The sequence below is a fragment of the Protobothrops mucrosquamatus genome, unplaced genomic scaffold (assembly GCF_001527695.2).
Source record: "Protobothrops mucrosquamatus isolate PMUCROS unplaced genomic scaffold, P.Mucros_1.0 scaffold594, whole genome shotgun sequence".
Taxonomy (NCBI): Eukaryota; Metazoa; Chordata; class Lepidosauria; order Squamata; family Viperidae; genus Protobothrops; species Protobothrops mucrosquamatus.
In genome coordinates this window covers 114,677-133,556 of record NW_015386893.1, presented here as the reverse complement: position 1 = coordinate 133,556, position 18,880 = coordinate 114,677, and the positions used below count along the sequence as shown (strand labels likewise).

General features: G+C 41.6%; 1 protein-coding gene across 1 annotated transcript; it reads left to right on the top strand.

Annotated features, from left to right (window-relative positions):
• The first annotated feature begins 10,024 nt into the window (after positions 1 to 10,024).
• Positions 10,025 to 16,206, top strand: EEF1A1 (eukaryotic translation elongation factor 1 alpha 1). The gene is made up of 8 exons (XM_015817478.1): positions 10,025 to 10,071; positions 11,069 to 11,257; positions 11,798 to 11,977; positions 12,083 to 12,379; positions 12,474 to 12,624; positions 12,729 to 12,985; positions 13,081 to 13,315; positions 14,060 to 16,206. Exons 2-8 carry the CDS (start codon positions 11,114 to 11,116, stop codon positions 14,182 to 14,184), a joined length of 1,389 nt encoding a protein of 462 aa, XP_015672964.1. The 5' UTR covers positions 10,025 to 10,071; positions 11,069 to 11,113; the 3' UTR covers positions 14,185 to 16,206.
• Positions 16,207 to 18,880: the final 2,674 nt, after the last annotated feature.

Sequence of the window (18,880 nt, the reverse complement as noted above, 5' to 3'; positions counted from 1 at the left end):
TCTTTCTTTCTTTCTTTCTTTTTTAAGTTAAGGTATGCAACTTTTCCTGCAGAGGATCAATAGCTGTAAGTTCAGTTGCACCAGAAGACTAACTGGTGGCCTTTGAGCTGATTCACGATTAAGCCACAGTGCTATTAAGTGCTTTGTCCCTAATGTACCATACAAGCAAGTTACTTTGTTTAGCACTTCTGTTCCTGGCAGAGGCAGGAAACAAAGAGAGAGATTTAAAAGGATTCACTCCACAAAGCTAAACTCGTGGGATTGCCTCTGGAACAATCCAGAGAGAGCTTCATCTGGATTGCCTGGAGCCCTTCCCCCACCCCCATCAGTGAATGTTATATCTTACAGGAAAGAGTTGTGGGATTCTAATGGTTCCAAAACATTCCAGAGAGATGAAAAATGACAAGATGGAATCATTTCACTACAAGAAGCAAGGAGGAAACTACAAAGAAAGCTTGGGGAAAAGGTGAGCATCAAATCAAGCGTAAAATGACAGTGTCAGTTACAATTTGATTTTGCAGCACAGTTTTTGTCTAGTATTTATAAATCACACCTGTACCAATAAAGAATTAATTACCACACCACAGTAAACAACAGATGGACACTGCATTATGATAGCCAAAGGAGACATAGACTCTCTTTTCTGCACAAATATTACAAGTATAGAAACTTGCTTAGTCTTGCATCTTGTCTAGGTTTTACCAAGAACGAGCTAAAATGTATTCTTAGGGATATGGTGGCATTTTTAACTCTGATTGTTTAATGTCATCATCCATTTTGGGGTGGGTTAATAAATCTACTGAATGTTTCATGCTGCTTTATAGGTTCAGTCTGATGTATGCTGTCCAGAGTCTTCAGATTGTGGTGGGATATAAAAAATGCCAAATTAATAAATAAAAGGAGAAACTGAAAGTATTAATACATTTTCAAAATATTTTCCATAGTAAATTTATTGTCTTCATTTGTAAAGCACTCACCCAACATTTCAAGATATCTTAATTTTTTTTTTCTTTAGCGTTCTTTAATTTTCAAAAATAATGCATCATATATTGGCACTTCTTTGAAGACAACATTTAAACTGTATATTCCTCCCAGAAGACATTCCTTGTCACAAGCTCTCAGTGGTTTTATTTCTTTCCATTACTATTGATGTGTATTTATTTACTTACATTTGTGTACTGCCCATTTCACATGACTCAAGGTGGATTATAAGAACATAATAAAATATAAAACCAAAATGAACATTTAAGAAATAAATAATTATGAGGCCAGTTCATAAAAGCACAAATGCCCTATGATAGTGATGGCGAACCTTTTAGAGATTGGGTGCCCAAAAAACACCCACCGCCCCTCCGCCTCCCGCCCTGCCTGCTCTGCCCCCACCCACCCCCTGCCCCACCTGCCTGCAGGGCCACGCACCGCCTCCATGGCCTGCTGCAGCAAATTGCCAGGCAGCCCTGCAGCACCATGGCAACCATGCCCTCTGCCCACACTCCGCAGCAGCATCTGCACGCTATGGGGTGCGAGGGCGGAATCTTGTCCCTGTTGCCCGGGGGCGACTCTCCTCCAGGGATGCTGCTGGTGAGGAGGGGGCCATGGGGGGAGGCAGGGCTGGGGCAACAGGGTGCATGCCCACAGAGAGGGCTCCAAGTGCCGCCTCTGGCACCCATGCCATAGGTTCGCCACCACTGCCCTATGAAATAAACGGAGCTTAAGTACATTCTTGAAGACCAGGAAGTTAGGGCCCTTATACTTCAGAAAGCAAGGGGCAGCCGTAGAGGACCATCATCAAGCCCCAAACTTCTTAACTTCATGTGGAACATTCAGCATCCCTTCTCAAAGGATGGGTTGAAACATGCCTGGAAAGGTGGCCCTGCAAATACATGGGAAACAACCCATTTGGGGCTTTGATGGTATCTTGAGAAGGGGAGCAAACTCGGAGAAGGACAGTGACCATAATGTTTGCTGCTAGAAAGTTGGTATGCCACCGAGAGCTCTTGGAAGTGCAGAATAAAGATTTTGCACCCATCATGTGACAGGTAGATAGTTTCGTAATCTTTCTACTTGCCAGCATTATCTATCTTCTTTCCAGCTTTTCTTCTCCTGGTAGAAGCTATGCACCTCTAAGAATTGCACAACCAGCAGAAATTCAACTGGTAAATCCTGTCTCAGCCTGGAGATGTAGTCATAGGGAAACTGTATTTGATAATGTTACAATCATGTTCCACAACTGCTAAAAGCACAATGTCCCTCATTTCAGATGTAGGTGACAATATCATAGTGAGGAATGTGAAATATTTATACAGCATTAAGGAAATTGTATAGCTGACATGATAGTGTAGCAGAATGTGACATTTTTGCATATCATACTAGTTGGTGTAAATTCTTAGGAACTTTATTCACACAAAAAATGAGCCAAGAGAGCCCAAATCTGCCATAACAGTGTTGTAGAGGAAGTTAATAAAGCAAAGTGAAATATCTGTCTATATGTCTCTATCTAAATCAGTGGTTCTCAACCTGTGGGTCGGGACCCCATTTGGGGTCGATCAACCATTTCACGGGGGTCGCCAAGCAAGGCTGTCCGCCATTTTTTTTGTCCACCATTTTTTCCCCCTTTTCCGGTGGGTGCCTTACCTCCCTTGGGCTGGGCCAGCTGGTGGTCGGCCTGCTCCATCTCTGCCGCTTGCCAGCTACGCCTCGGCCGGCGCAGGGGGCGGAACCACGCATGCGCGGCGCTCCCGGGCAGGGAAAGTCCTCGACTTACGACCGGTTGGGTAGTCCTCGACTTACGACCGGTTTAGTCCTCGACTTACGACCGGTTGGGGTCACGGCATTAAAAAGGTTGAGAACCACTGATCTAAATACAAACACCATATTTCCAAGCATTGTCTACCGAGTAAAACTGCATAGGATTACAACTTTAAATCTTTCAAAGAGCAGACAAAATGTTATCAACTTGCATATATGGACAGAGAGGCACTGAATTCTCTTCAATATAAACCAGTCTCCTCTGAAAAGCAGAGCGATTGGTGGGGAGTGCAGGGAGACTTCTGCAGGGACACAGGGCGCCCAATGGGCACATCTTACTGTTCCTAGAACATAGAAGATAAAATTTAGATTTGAAGAGGGAATTGTGCGCAAAATCCCTGGGTGTTCGGAAGAAAAAATCTGGCATGTGTCCAACCATCCTAATTCATTCCCAGTCTCATGAAAAGAATTATAACAAGCAACTAAACATAAGCATCATCCAGGTTTACTATTCTTTGTATCTTACTCTGTTTCAGATTGTTGAGACTTTTCTCTGATTATGCTTTTTTTTATTCCTGGGTTCACTAACAGTCTACTAGGTTTAAAGGAGGTAACTTTGGGTCTTTTTTTCTGAAGAAAAATGTAGTAAAAACAATTACTGACATTCCAAGAAATAATATATTGTACTTTTTAGCAGCCCGGCCACCCAGGAGAAGCTAAGGAGAAGAAAAAGAGATTTGGAGTCCGGACTACACAGAGTCTTCATAGGAACTGCCAGAATTTAGGAAGTCAGATTCTTGAGCCAGTCACACGCTCTCAGCCCAAGGAAGCAAACAATGGCAAATCACTTCTGAAAAACCTTGCCAAGAAAATTGCAAGGACTATTTCAGGTAGTCGCCAGGAGTCAAAAACTGGCTCAACAGCAAGAAGGTAAGCAAAGCAAGGCAAAAGAAGAAAAAAGAAACCAACTTCACAACTACTACATTATCATTGCCAGCTAATTCTGATAAAACAGGAACTATGTTGCATAGTTTGTCTTTTTGCATGTAGGATAGATACAGAGACACAGAGACAGATATATTAAAAGATATTTTCATTTTTTCTTGAAGTTTAGTTATTGCCATGCAGCAGCTGTAGAGGAGATTTTTTAAAAATCCAGATTGTGCCAGCAACAGCGCAATTGAAACCTGCCCCTTTTTGCATGCATCACATGTGTATAAAAAGCTTTGATCGTGCAGTTGCAGACATCACCTGGCCTGTTTTGGACCCTTTTGACAGCTTCTTGGCTGCCATATAGCAACATTAGCTGCCATGACAAAACTTGGAGCTGCATCTTGCTTGAAGAAGAGCATTTGCAGCTACATTCCATTGTATAGACTTTTATCATTCATACCTCTGATTTAGTTGAATTTGGATTAATGAACAAGTAGCCCTCGACTTATGACCACAATTAAGCCCCACATTTCTGTTGCTAAGCAAGATAGTTAAATGTGTTTTGCGGTATTTTAGCTTTCTTGCCACAGTTGTTTAGTGAATTGCTGCAGTTAGGTTAGTAACAGGGTTGTTAAGTGAATCTGGCTTCCCCATTGACTTTGCTTGTCAGAAGGTCACAAAAGGTGATCACATGACCCCAGGACACTGCAACTGTCATAAATACATGCCAGTTGCCAAGCGACTGAATTCTGATCCCGTGGGGATGCTGCAATGATCATAAATGTGAAAAATGGTCATGTCACTTTTTTCAATGCCACTGTAACTTCAAACAGTCGCTAAACGAATGGCTGTAAATCAGGGACTACCTGTAGTATGTTTAGATTTTACTCTGCATTTTGAAGACTTTCAAAAAAGTATTGTTTCAAAACATGACAGCCAAAACACTGATCATTTATTATAACTTTTTATTTATTATAACATTTTCAGCCTACCAGTTTGATTGGTCTTCATTGTCATCCAAATTGTTATGGGTGCTGTTTGACATGTTTTTAACCTAAAACCATTGGGATCAATTTATATGAATTTGTATATTCACTAAAGCATTAGCTGAGTTAATTATACCTCGGAAGTGAAGAAGATGATGCCCTGGAATTATTTCTGTATGATCACTTATAACACTAAAAGAAGTTACAAATTTATGCTTTTAGCGGAGTTATTTTTATACCTCAGGTAAAAGCATAAATGAATATTAGTTCATTTTAACTCAGCTGGTGTAAATTAACTGCAGTCCAGTTTGTTCAGTCTTCATCTGTTTCATCTATCGTAAAACTATCACAAGTAAAAATAAATTGATTATATTGTACAGAATCACACTCATTATTCAGATTACGAGGACAGCAGAGTGTAATGAAATGAGAAAATAACAGCACGAAGTATCTTAATTGCATTGTAAGTCCCATTTAATGAATCTTACTGTTAGTTATGTAGAAACTTGCATAAGATTTTGCCATTGTTAGGGGGAAATATGATGAGGGCAAACTGGATTGAAATCTTTATTAATATCATTATCCTTTTAAATAAAAATAATGATTTGAATCACTTGTACAGTTTTTGTTCAAGAGAAGCTTTGCCCAAATATATAATTTTTAAAAATGTTAACATTCAATAAAACCAACATTATCTCAGAGGAATACAAATGCTGAGCAGCAAAGCAGTTGGAAAATATTCTGACTCAATTTGGAACAATGCATCTTAAAGTAATCTTTAAACCTACTGTAAACATTTTTGACATTCTTCTCTTCATTCTAACATATTTCAGCTATAGATAGTTGAAGTTAGAAACATCAAATTCCAACTATTTTAAAAGAGTTTGTAGTCAAATTATATCTTAGCTACATATATCCATTTAAATCACGATATATCTGCTGCAGCCAGGCTGATTCATTTCAGACATGTGAAATTTGTTTAGAAATTTCAATGAACCATACCGTGGTGAAAAAAATATACATTTAGAAACAAATCTGATAACTAAGAATTTATAAAACAGCTAAATGGAATTCATGCTTAAGTATCCACCTAGTTACCCAAGCTTGCTTCTCTTAAGATACTAATTTAATGTAATTAATATGCTTTAGGGTTTGCTGTTATTGGGTTGTTTGTTTGTTTTTTGGAAAATGACAAATCCTTGCCAATATACTGAAGAGGTTCTACTAACAGTCTCATCTATTTTTCTGCCAACGTTGCACTAAAGTGACAGTACAATGCCATTTCATCAGAGGTAACCTGTTTAGTTCCCTGGGACCCACTCCATTTCCCACTAGGAAAGCCTGAAGAGGATTGCAGTGTATCTGAACTGCTGTTGCAGGTCAAAGAGGGACTTCACACCATTATATTCTGTATATAAATATCAACTCATATAATTTCACATACGGTAGTTAGGAAATAATATTCTTGCCAGACAGAAATTTCCATCTGCATGAGGTAGGCATATTTAAAAAATAGTTTACTTTACTATTGTAAACCCTGTTTTCTGGCTGTTATTTTTTGCAATCAAAAAATCTGTTAAATCCAAAAATGCAGTATAGCTTATAGGTATGAAACGTGAGACAGATGTTTTGTGAATGTGAGGAAACAGTGAATTTTATTTGTTACAGACCTGTACATGCCTCTTTTATTCTACAGCAGTAATGATTATCTCTCCACTGAAAAAAAATAAAGTTCACCTTTAACATTAACCAAAGAAAGTCTACAGGCTCTTCTTAAAGTGCTATCTACCAGTCCCTACTCTACTAAAAAATGCAAAGGCATAAACTGTTTTGCCTCATTATCCATTCCTGTTCCGCCATATAGTAGTATTGCTATTGTCTTTATTTATCGCCAGCAGGAGGTAAAAAAAAAACCCTAGATTACTCTCCTGACTTGAGGTGGGTTGAGTTTAGACAGATGATTAGAAAGGCAAGTTTTTAGTCACTTATCAAATTGCCCATTTAAGAAGTGGCACAGCAGCAGCCACTGAAGTGGAGAGTGTGAGGTGAAGGAGGAATGGGGTTCTTTTGTGCAGTCCCTTCTTTGACTGGTCAGTCAGGCTATTTCCAAACATAGATTTTTAAAAAACAGGTCTAACTAACATTCTGGCAACTGAATCCATGGGAAGCCCCAGTCAGACATTATGCAGGTAGATTCCCTCTGGACAGCCAGGCATCTGATACCTCTTGCAAATCAAGCTAAAATGGGCATAGAGGGCAATGTCCACTGACCTGAGGTAGGAGGGCATACACAGAGCAGATTAAAAAAAAGAGCTAGACAGATCCCAACCATTGACTGAATCAGCAAGTGGTCTGGGAAGCGAGCCAGATGATATTCACTGAAAAGTCATGTTGGAAAGGGGACAACCATGCTTTAAAAATGAAACAGCTAGGCCCTGCTCTCAGGAGCATCTGGAAGGGGCAAATAAGGAAAAGGCCATGTCATGAAGATACGGCAGGGACATTTGTGTGCAATGGTTAGACACAGAAGATGAAGAGTCCTATATCTGAGTACCTGAGTTAAATCCATGCCTCAGATACTGTATAGTTATGAAGAAATACTGTACACCTCACAGAGAAAAAGCAGTCTGGCAAGTTTTAACTTGATTGCAAGTAAATGCCACTGAATTTGATGAAGCTTATTCTGTAAGTGATTTGTGAGAAGCAGGTGAAAGGGCTGAAACAGTTATAATTAAATCTTTCATCATTTAATCACAATAGAAATTTCTCTAATTTGATCAAGTGATTTTTTTCTGATGCATATGTTATATACACATTATTAAACTAAGACAGCAATTGTATCAGATTTTTGTACAATTTTAGTCCATTTTTTCTTCATACTTCAAAATTTAGCAAGCTCCTGAAAAAATGCCTCAATTAGCATATATCAGTGATGGCGAACCTTTTAGAGACTGAGTGCCCAAACTGCAACCCAAAACCCACTTATGTATCATCAGGTGCTGGGTGGGTGTGGCCTATTGGGTGGGTGTGGCTCATTGGGTGGGCGTGGCTGCAGTGGTAATGGCAGACTGGGCGGGACTAAAAAGTTCAATCAATCAATTCCAACTTTGTAACATATTTTTTCTCCGCAAGAAGTTGAAATTGATTGAGTGAACCTTTTTTTTTTTGCACTCGGCGACGGAGGCCTAAAGTGAAAAGCTTTTATAAAACCCAGCTGAAGGCCTAGGATTGGGGCGACGGTGCACGTGCCCACAGAGGGCTCCGTGTGCCACCTGTGGCATATATGCTATTGCAGGGGTTCCCAACTGGGGGTACTTGCACCCCCTGGGGGTGTGAGATATTCCAGGTGCAAAAACTTGGGTTTTCAAAATTATAGTGTATATGCATAATTCGTTGCCGTTATTTCAAACTTTTGTAAGGGGTTCAAGACTATATCAGAAGCGTTCTAGGGATGCGGGGTATAGAAAAGGTTGGGAGCCACTGTGCTATTGTAAGTTATAAATTATGTAGTTTTATAAACCCATTTTAGTTAGTATTTAAGTAGTAATAGTTATTTAAATAAATTCAACTATTTGAACACCAATTCCAATTGAAAGTCATAATCCAGCTAAAACAACGTATGTTCCTATCTTTGTCTCTATATTGACATTTTTCACAGGAAAGAATTTATACTTTTTAGTGAAATAAACATGAACCTGTAAAGGCTATTCAAAAAATATTTTGCTTTCAAAATTAAAATACATACTAAAATGTGCAAATCTTGTAGTTATAGAACTACGGTATGTGCTTTTAAATAATAATGAAACCTTCAACAAATTAGGGGGACTGTTTTTTGCGTGTTTTTTATAGCAGGGCTTTTCAACCTGTGGTACATTGGCACCTGGCAGGTGGTACGCAACCATCCTAGAAAAGTGGTAGTGGGGGAGGGGAATGAGCTGAACCGGTGGCAGCACCGCACAAGCCTGAGCAAGAGATGGCTGGAGCTGCAGGGCTGTCAGGGCTCAGCGGAAGCGCCAGGATCAGCGCCAGGCTCCAGCTGGAAAGCAGCACTAATCCTGCGCTTCTGCTGAGCCCAGAAGAACCGCCAATCAGTTGGAATGTTGCAGCATCTCCAGGGCCTTGTGATTTACATTCAGATGCTTGGCAACTGATTCATATTTATGACTGTCACAGTGTCCCAGAGTCATGTGAACTGACCAAAACCTGCTGCAACCACCCAGCAGACGGGGGGGGGGGGGGAATAAAAACCAAACACCCCCCACCCCCGCTGCCAATCCTCAACAGAAATGCTCATAACAATGAAAACCTCGGACAGGAGGATGAGTGCCGACGGACGGGCAGGCAGGTATCTTGCTCGGCTGTGGATTGGGGGGGCACTTTTTTCAGTGCCATTGTAACTTCGAAGTCACTAAGCGAAGTGTTGTAAGTCAAGGACTACCTGTACTTTATCACTTCCCCCCCCCCTTTTTTTTTGTTCATCAAGTTTTTGACACCTTACTAGGTGACTGGTGGTACTCGGATGTTGCCCTATCCTAAAAGTGGTACAATGGGTGAAAAGGTTGAAAAGCCCTGTATTTATAGCATATATTACTATTTACCAAAGTGGGAGAAAAAGGTCGAGGAAGAGGGGATTGGGCGATTCTATTGATGGGTGAATGGAAAGTGAAGGGAGGCGGGGAAGATGCGTCCGGGAGGGACGTGAGCAGTGCTGAAGCTACGTTAGGGTCGTGTGGATGAGATGTGGAAGGCGGGCATGAAACGAAACATCCCGAGTCGAGTTAGGAGGCGGCACCGCTCTTGACTCGCCGCCTTCAGCACGATCCCAGCGGCTCCTGTGTTCGTCCTGGCTTCTCGGGAGCAAAACGCGACGGAATGCTCCGCGCTGGGTGCGGAAAGTCGGAGGGCGACGGGGCCCACGAGAAAGGCGAGGGGAGCGCAGCCGGGTTTCAAAGGAAGGGGATGGGCAGGGCCGGCGAAAAGCCCGACGACCTAATTCTACCCCCTCTCTCCGCGGGGCCGATTAAAGAGACAGCCCCCAAACGCCCTCGGGACGACCAAGCGCCGTTTCTCTCGGGAGGGCGGGAGAAAGGGCGGGAGAGGCCGAGGCCGCACCAAGGGCCATCGGGCTCGCGAGCGAAAGACGAGCATTTGCCACGATGGAAAAGAAGGGGGCGGCATTCCTCCCCTCCCCTCCCCGGAACGTCGTTCTCGAGGAGGGGCGTCCTGTGCGTGCGTGCGCGCGCGCGCGCGCGGACGGGGGGGGGGAAAGCGAGTCAGAGCCAGCGGATGGAACGCTGGGAGCGTGACGTGTCCGTCTGGCCGCCGCCCTCCTTGCTCAAGCTATATAAAGGACGCAGCTCACCCCGTCGGTCTTTTTCGCTACGGGTTTGCCGCTGCTTCGGAGGTGAGTAGCGCTCGACGCGCGTGCGCGCGGCCTAGCCGCGTCTAGGCCTTGGGGGCTGAGGAAGGCTGAGGGCCGGTTGAGACGCACGTGCTCCCGGCTCCAGACAAAGCCGTTCTCGAAGCCCGCGAGGGGTTCGGGAGACGGAAGGCGCAGCCACGCTTCGGCTGCGAAGGGGGGGGGGAGGGAGGAAACGGGACACGGGATTTGCGCGTGTCCCTGGGTCGCCGCCCCCTCCCCCCCCTCCCCCGAATAGGCGCGACAGGTCAGGAGAGCCGCGAGGGTTTCGGTACCAATCTGGAAGGGCCCATTCATGCCTTTGGGGGTCGAGCGTCGGGGTTATGAGGGAAAGATTGAGAGCATCTGTGGGTCCTCGGCGCGAAACGTGGTTCCGGCGGAACGGGCGACGGCACTCGTGGCACCTCGCCGGGTCCTCCGCTGTTAGAGCCCCCCCCGCTCCTCCTCCAGCTTCGGCCGGCGGCCTCGAGGCGGGAGAGGTAATTCGACTGGCATCCCGCTGCCCGCTTTCCGCTTCACACAAAAAAATGGCCGCTCTCCGTGGCGGCGGCTGCCGCTACCGTCACAAAATGGAGGACGCGGGGCGGGGCGGCGCCAACAAGTGTCTCCCCCCTCCCCCCTCCTCCGCGGCTCGTGCTCGCTTGGCGCCCGACACAAAGGAGCCGCTCGGCCTTTGCCTTCCTCCTCAGGCCTGGGATGCCCCTGGCGGCGGCCTAGAAGCGCTGGAGCCTTCCCGAGTCGAAGCCCGGTTGTCACCGTGACCCTCGCCGCCCTGAAGAGGGTGGAGCCGAAGAGCTCGAGGCAGGCTTGGGCCTAGTCTCGGCCTTGGAGCCCCGGAAAAGAGGGACTAAGGTCCCTGGCCGCCCTTCCTTGCGCTGGATTACTTCGTACCAGAGAATTAAAGTGATTTTTTCCCTCTTCCGTTGGAAAAATCTTGTAATTTTATTTTGTTTTTGGTCTTGTGCACTTTAATCCCGTAAAGGACCTTTATTGGAGCCGACGGAAAAGCCTTATCTAACCACCCAACATGGGAAAGGAAAAGACCCACATCAACATTGTTGTCATCGGACACGTCGATTCTGGCAAGTCCACCACCACTGGTCATCTGATTTACAAATGTGGTGGAATTGACAAGAGGACCATTGAGAAGTTTGAGAAGGAAGCTGCTGAGGTGAGTTTGTGGCCTGAAGAATTGTTTATTCCGTTTTTATGTAAGGTGCTTGACTTTCTACAAAGTGATTTGCTTTATTTTAATTTTGCTGATGAAACCTTATTTGGCATTTTAGCTTAATGTACTATAGTTACGACAAATTGCATATAGTGGATTTTGTAGACCTAAGAAAGAAATTAAGTAAATGCATAGGGGGAGTATCGGAGAAGTTGTAACTAGAAAGGTAATTGTTATATAGGTATGTCATTCAGTGAATGTAATAATGTTATAAGTTGATTGGAAAAGGTATGCATTTAAGTGGATATCTTTATAAACAAATTGTATTGGCAGATGCAAGGAGTTGGATTAGCCCTGTCAAGGGGTTAAGTAAGTGAGAGATAATTGGAATTCCTCACTAGTTGTGCCAGTTGCTTGACCTTCTAAACATAGTTTGCGGATTATATTTCAGGGCATTAGTGCACACTTCCTTTTAAAAAAGCAACAGCAGTCTTGCAACGTTTTATTTTGTGCTTTGGGTAAAAAAAATTTTTTTTTTCTTAGATGGGTAAAGGCTCCTTCAAGTATGCATGGGTATTGGATAAGCTGAAGGCAGAACGTGAACGTGGTATCACTATTGATATTTCACTCTGGAAATTTGAAACCAGCAAGTATTATGTCACTATCATAGATGCTCCTGGACACAGAGATTTCATCAAAAACATGATTACTGGTACATCTCAGGTGAGAACAAATGTGAAATTTGTCAGATATAATACTAATAAGTAATTAATATTGTACGTTAAGAAACATTGGAGTTAATAATGCCTTTTCCTGACTCTTTCAAAGGCTGACTGTGCTGTCCTAATTGTTGCTGCTGGTGTTGGTGAATTTGAAGCAGGTATTTCCAAGAATGGACAAACCCGTGAGCATGCCCTTCTGGCCTATACTCTGGGTGTAAAACAGCTCATTGTTGGAGTCAACAAGATGGATTCCACTGAGCCACCTTACAGCCAGAAGAGATATGAGGAAATTGTCAAAGAAGTCAGCACTTACATAAAGAAAATCGGCTACAATCCAGATACAGTGGCTTTTGTGCCAATTTCAGGCTGGAATGGAGATAACATGTTGGAACCTAGCTCTAATGTAAGTCATTATTGATTGGAGGGGGGTTGTCTGCAGTCACCATCACAAAGGATTGCAGACAATGAATTGCTGTGCTTTTTTTTCTTCATTGTAGATGCCCTGGTTCAAAGGGTGGAAGGTGACTCGTAAAGATGGTAGTGCTAGTGGAACTACACTGCTGGAAGCTCTGGACTCTATCTTGCCACCAACTCGTCCAACTGACAAACCTCTACGCCTGCCACTTCAGGATGTCTACAAAATTGGTGGTAAGTATTGCAACAGCAATACAATAAATAACTATTTGAAAAAGTTATTAGGGATGTATATTTGCATTTATAAACCTGGCTAGAAAAGTATTTCTTTATTTAAGGGATTGGTACCGTTCCAGTCGGTCGTGTGGAAACTGGCATTCTAAAACCAGGCATGGTGGTAACATTTGCTCCAGTTAATGTTACAACTGAAGTAAAATCTGTTGAGATGCATCATGAGGCCCTAAGTGAAGCTCTGCCTGGTGACAATGTTGGCTTCAATGTAAAGAATGTATCTGTAAAAGATGTCCGTCGTGGTAATGTTGCTGGAGATAGCAAAAATGATCCACCAATGGAAGCTGCTGGATTCACAGCACAGGTAACTTGGCAGACGTTTTATTGTATCAGCAATTGTAAACTCCACGCAGTTAGGACAGCGTAAGCACAGATACTCATTCAAATCTATTCCCATAGGTTATCATCCTGAACCACCCAGGCCAAATCAATGCTGGCTATGCCCCTGTTCTGGATTGTCATACTGCTCATATTGCTTGCAAGTTTGCCGAGCTGAAGGAAAAAATTGATCGTCGTTCTGGTAAGAAGTTGGAAGATGGTCCAAAGTTCCTCAAATCTGGAGATGCTGCCATAGTTGACATGATTCCAGGCAAGCCTATGTGTGTTGAGAGCTTTTCTGACTATCCTCCTCTGGGTAAGTATTTTTAGATTTATCTACCATAGTTGTGTTGATATTGTTACTGTCAGATCAAGGTATAATGAAACTTCTTGGGGTGGTGGATGCTTTTCAGGCAGTCTATGGCTACCTGATCAAAATTCAGACACTTGGCAACTGGCATGCATTTATGTATTTAGTTTCCTGGGGTCATGTGATCTCACTTTTTGTGACCTAACAAGCAAAATCTAGGGAAACCAGACTCAACTGTTACTAATTTAACTGTGGCAAGAAGGGTCATACAATGGAGCAAAACTCAATGGTTGCTTAGCAACAGAAATGTGCTCAATTGTAAGTCGAGGACTATCTGTAATTTATGTCCTTACACCATATTGGTGACAAATCACTAAAAATATACTCCAATTCACTATACATTTGCAAATAATGGATGCTATCCTCCCTCCCTCTTCAGTCTCTTGTAAAGACTTTTCACTATGTCCTGTTCAAGAAACTTCATATTAAATTACTTTCTGCTTAGAAGAGAAAATGTTGCAATGTCTTGCCCACTGAAGGAGTTGGATTGTGTTGATGGTGCTGTTAAGACTAAGCAGTGATTTTAATCAGAAGTATTGGGCTGGACTGCTGTGAAATACCAAGTTAATTACATCATCATTTACAGCTGGTATTGGAGGATCTTAATTGGGGAAAAAAAGGAAATAGTCTAATTACTGGATCTGTATTCCTGTACTTTGAAAGTTCTAATTCCTTTTTTCTCCCCATTAGGTCGTTTTGCTGTGCGTGACATGAGACAGACCGTTGCTGTTGGTGTCATCAAGGCTGTTGATAAAAAAGCAGGTGGTGCTGGCAAGGTCACAAAGTCTGCCCAGAAGGCTCAGAAGGCTAAATGAAAATTCTGTACAACTGCCACCTCAGTCTTAATCGGTGGTGGAAGCATGGTCTCAGAACTGTTTGTCTCAATTGGCCATTTAAGTTTAATAGTAAAAGACTGGTTAATAATTACAATGCATCGTAAAAGCTTCAGAAGGAAAGGAATGTTTGTGGACCATTTTGTTTCGTGGCAGTTTCTAAGTTATTAGTTTTTAAAATCAGTAATCTTTTTTAAATGGAAACAACTTGACCAAAATCTGTCACACATTTTGAGACCATTAAAATCAAAAGTTTAATGCAAAGTCTCTGTGTTCTTTGGGGCTATTAGATACACTTTGATATTTAAAAACATTGTGCTTTGCAGAGTTGTAAGTTACTGAAAATAAAATATACTTTATTGGTTTTGGGGAACATAGGATTGTTTGCAAGCAAAGTCTTAAGTGTGATCTTAATTTTGTGCCAACATCTAAGAATTATATATAGTCGAGTTACATCACAAGTATATTGAAGCTACAAAATAAGTTTGTAGATTCAGTTTTCTATGTTTAATATTCAAAAGTACATGTAGGCAGTAACTTCTGTGTTTCCATGCTATTAGTATAGGTTAATATTTGATCATTTTAAATGGAATTTTAATTAGAGCATTGTGTTATCATGTTGAAGGTTATACAGAAATTCACCTGATAGAATATTTCTCAAGCTAACTGTTGCAAGTTAACGAGTGTTAAATCAACTAAAAGATCAAATGCTTTTTTCCTGCTTTATATAAAAGTTTTGAGAGACTCAAATATTTTCCAAGTTAATTATATTTCATCTTCAGTACAGTAATTCTAAAATGGAACTACATCTTTGAAAAAAAATCATGACCAGTTAAACATTTAAAGTTTTGTTTAAAAGCAATATTGTGCTGAGAATGTATATTCAGGTTCTAGATGTTATGCCAAAGTTGGTGGCTTAAATCCTATAGTGAATGGGAGTCCATTGGTACCATTTCCTTAGAATGGATTTGGTATTTTAATAGTGCCATTAGCAGAAGACATTGTTATGCACCATTTCAGCTTCAAAATTTTAATTTGCATTTGTGGTATCCTGCGGGGATGTGATCAATAAAATCCGGTAGCTTTTCTGGGGCTTCATAAGGGACAATAGAATTTTATATTAAAACATTAGTTAACAAACTGATGGCTATTTTTACCCATACAGCCTTTTAAATACAAGTCGTGTACAATGCAGCAAGCTTGTTTTTCTATCCTTAAAATAACTTGGTTTCTTTTGAATTGTTTTGATGCTCTTGTTACAGCTGAGTATTTTTAAAAAGAATGAAGCATTGCCCTTTGTTAAATGAGAACTAAACTTGAATTTTAAATTCTGGGTTGTACCTTCAGTTTCTCTCAGTATACTGTAAGTGCTAGATGAATGTAACAGCGAAAAGAGGGTAATGACAGCAGTATTACATTCAAGAAATAATTTTTCAAACCATGAAAGCCTTAGATTGAAATAAAGATTGGAGAAAATAGTAATTTCAGAAAGTTGTTTTAACTGTTGCTATCATAGTCTCAAACAAACAGATGAGGTTATTGCTGCTTTGTTCAGTGATTTTCTCCATTTTTTTAATCTAAAAAGACTGACCAAAAAAGTTCCCTTACTGAGAAACATTGAAGGTAAAGAAGCTGCTACAATGTTGATGAAAATATTACCAACAAGTCACGATTAACTCCTATGAGCTGCACCCAAAAATATTTTAGGACAGAAGTCTGCCAGGACTTTGATCTTATACCAAACTAAGACAGCTTTGCACAGACTGAAGGTAATTTATGCTGTCATTGGAGCTGATAATTAGCAATTACTTGCCTATATCAATTAGCTGCCTTTGGTTATTACTAATCTGGTCAACACTTTCTGGCTATTCACATACATTGATAGTTTTGCTTTCCATTGCATATGTGATCGTATACTTCTGTTGGGTTAATGAAAAAACTTAAAATTTTGTAAGCCAACACTTGGTCTTCTAGTTTATCTTCAATAAATTTTAAGTCTAGAACTACTTTACCTTCATGGCTCTTTATTTTCCAGGTAAGATGATTCAAAAGAAAATCATGTTGCTCATGCTAAACATGAGCAATTCCCTGCTGGACTGGATTCCTGGTGGTAGATCAGGTCTTCAGATAACGTCATTGGGTTGGCGGTTCTCTTTCGGGTGATCGGAAGGTCGTCTACCGGAAGTGACTTCCACTAAACGTAACTAACGGGAACCTTCAGGGACAGTGAAATCACGGATCAATTCGTGAACTCGACATAGTCTTCGACGACTCTGTAATTACTGAGGTAAAGGTACCAAACCTTGAACCAATATGGAAAAAGTCATTTAAAGTGTTCATATATTTTCGGTATAAAATAACTTTGCAAACTGCCTAGGTGGTTGTGCTCACTTGAATGTGAAAAGTAAAATTGAGTATGATAAATCCTAAAGGTTAAAAAGAGACGGTTGGTGGGTTATGATTGGAAATAAGAATTTGACATTAAAGGAAACCAACATGCAGAAAAAAAAGGAATTGAGGTTAACCATTCTGTACATTGATTTTTAAAAATTTAGTAGGCATATGGAGAAAATTAAATTCGGCTTTGCATATTTTCCATTGGTTGATGTATAAAAACTCTTCCGGAAGACAAGAACAATAGGTTTTTTTAACTCTTCCTCTGAAGGCGCAGAAAGTCCCACATCTCCTTGAGTAGATTGAGAGCTCTTGGATTGAGCACAATATTCCACAGCATCAAGAGTTGCTGTTTGTTCAGAAGGCTGTCCTACTCAAAAGGATCATTTTCATCCCTCACTGGAGTGATGGAAGTACCTCAATTCTTAGTATCCAAAAGCACAACTTTTTCGTTATTGTTGATTGCTGATTGATGGGGTGGAGCTACTGCCAGAAAAATAATCTGTTTTGTCAGCTCACAGTTCACTTCAAATATTTTCTTCAAGAAAGCCAGCTCTGTGGTCACTATCCTCGCAAGGAATAGAAAAGCATCAGCCTTGCCTTTCTGAAGCATTTGGCCACTTATAGGCACTATGCTGCCATTTCACTGTCGAACGAGTCTGGACTGGTACTCTTCTTCCAGCTCTGCTATTATATCCTAATTTTTTATTATTCTCCCAAGAAAAAGCCAATCACATAACCAGTCCAGGAAAGATGAAGATGCCTCCTAAAATGCTGGATGTGCACTTCTGTGTGTGAGCTGCATGATAGTCTCCCAAGGGAGGAGGAGAGCTCTCAGAGGATCAAACTTGGGAGAAATTTTGCTTACAAGTTTCCCACACGTAATATGGATTGGTCAGACTTTTCCACTGAAGCCCAATTTCTTTTTATAATGGCAGTAAATGCAAATCTAAAAAGGGGACAGGAATGCAACCCATTTATGTGAATGGATACTGACAAAATGTTTTAAGATGTTTTGTGAGGTTGTTAGTACAGGCAGTCCCCAGTTAATGAGTTGTATTCCTAATTTTTGTCTTTCATCTGAATTTGTATTTAAGCCAGAGCTCATATTTACAAACGGACTGCCCAATGAAGTGCTGAAGCCACATGATTCTTTGGGAATCCCTGAAAACAAGCTTTATATTAAAAACACATGGCTTCAGTACTTCCTGAAAGAATTGTGTGGCTTCAGTGCTTCACCGGCTTGAGGAAGAATGCCATCTGCCATTTTTAATATTAAGCAGTTTGTTCATATCTAGGGATTATCCTTAAATTGGGTGTTATTAATCTAAGGGTTGTCCAAATAATATTACTACAAAGACAATGTTGTATATTAAAAGAACATAGCAGTGTATAAATAAACTTGATATCTTCTTTTGGACTTGCTTCCCAGAGCTGTTCTCACTTCCCAATATCCTTTTATGGTTTAATAAATGTTATGTTCAAATGTCTCATGCTAATAATTTGAAAAGAATTCACTTCTAGTTCCATGAAGTGTTTCACTCATGCCTCTTATAGTGGGTATTTTGTCCTTTCCAGAAAGAAATAACGACAGGAAGATGAGACATGAGTTCACTGAGCCAACATCTAGTACTTTCCTTCAGAGTGGTGCATATTCAAGATTTTAGACAGGATAAAACTCATCTTGGAGGGGGGTGTATGTGGGGGTTGCCTTCATTCTAGTCACTGGCACCAAGTGGACAAAGTTAGGAAGTCAAAATAATCAGAATGGCAATCTGCAAATTTAGGTCTACTACATGAAAATCACATCTAGAGTAGTTCTAGTTTTGATAAATAATTGAGTCTGAACGTACATGAAATTCCAAAGCATGACTAATTTCCACTCATGGGGGAAGACTTAATCTTGGAATGGTTGGTCACACTTCCAGTCTCTTTTGGTGAAGCATATGCACTAACTAATCTTTATGGCTTTCAACTGTCCCAGAAGATCTTTGTACTCCAATAGGAGTAGCGGTTCATAAGATTTCTAAAAGAACTTCTCAGGTTGTGCAGCTCCTTTCACTCACACGTGAACTGGTTACAGATCTTCCGGACCGCTCCCCCTCGCCGCAGGGAGACGGAACCACCCAGATGGTACCGTCCCAGGCGCCTGATGGACCCGGAGAGGTTCCTGACGGAGCTTGGGCCATATCCGGAGGCGTTAGGTCACGACTCGGCGGAAGATCAGGCCGCGGCCTGGGATGCGGCCGTGGCCGCGGCACTGGACCGAGTCGTGCCGCTGCGG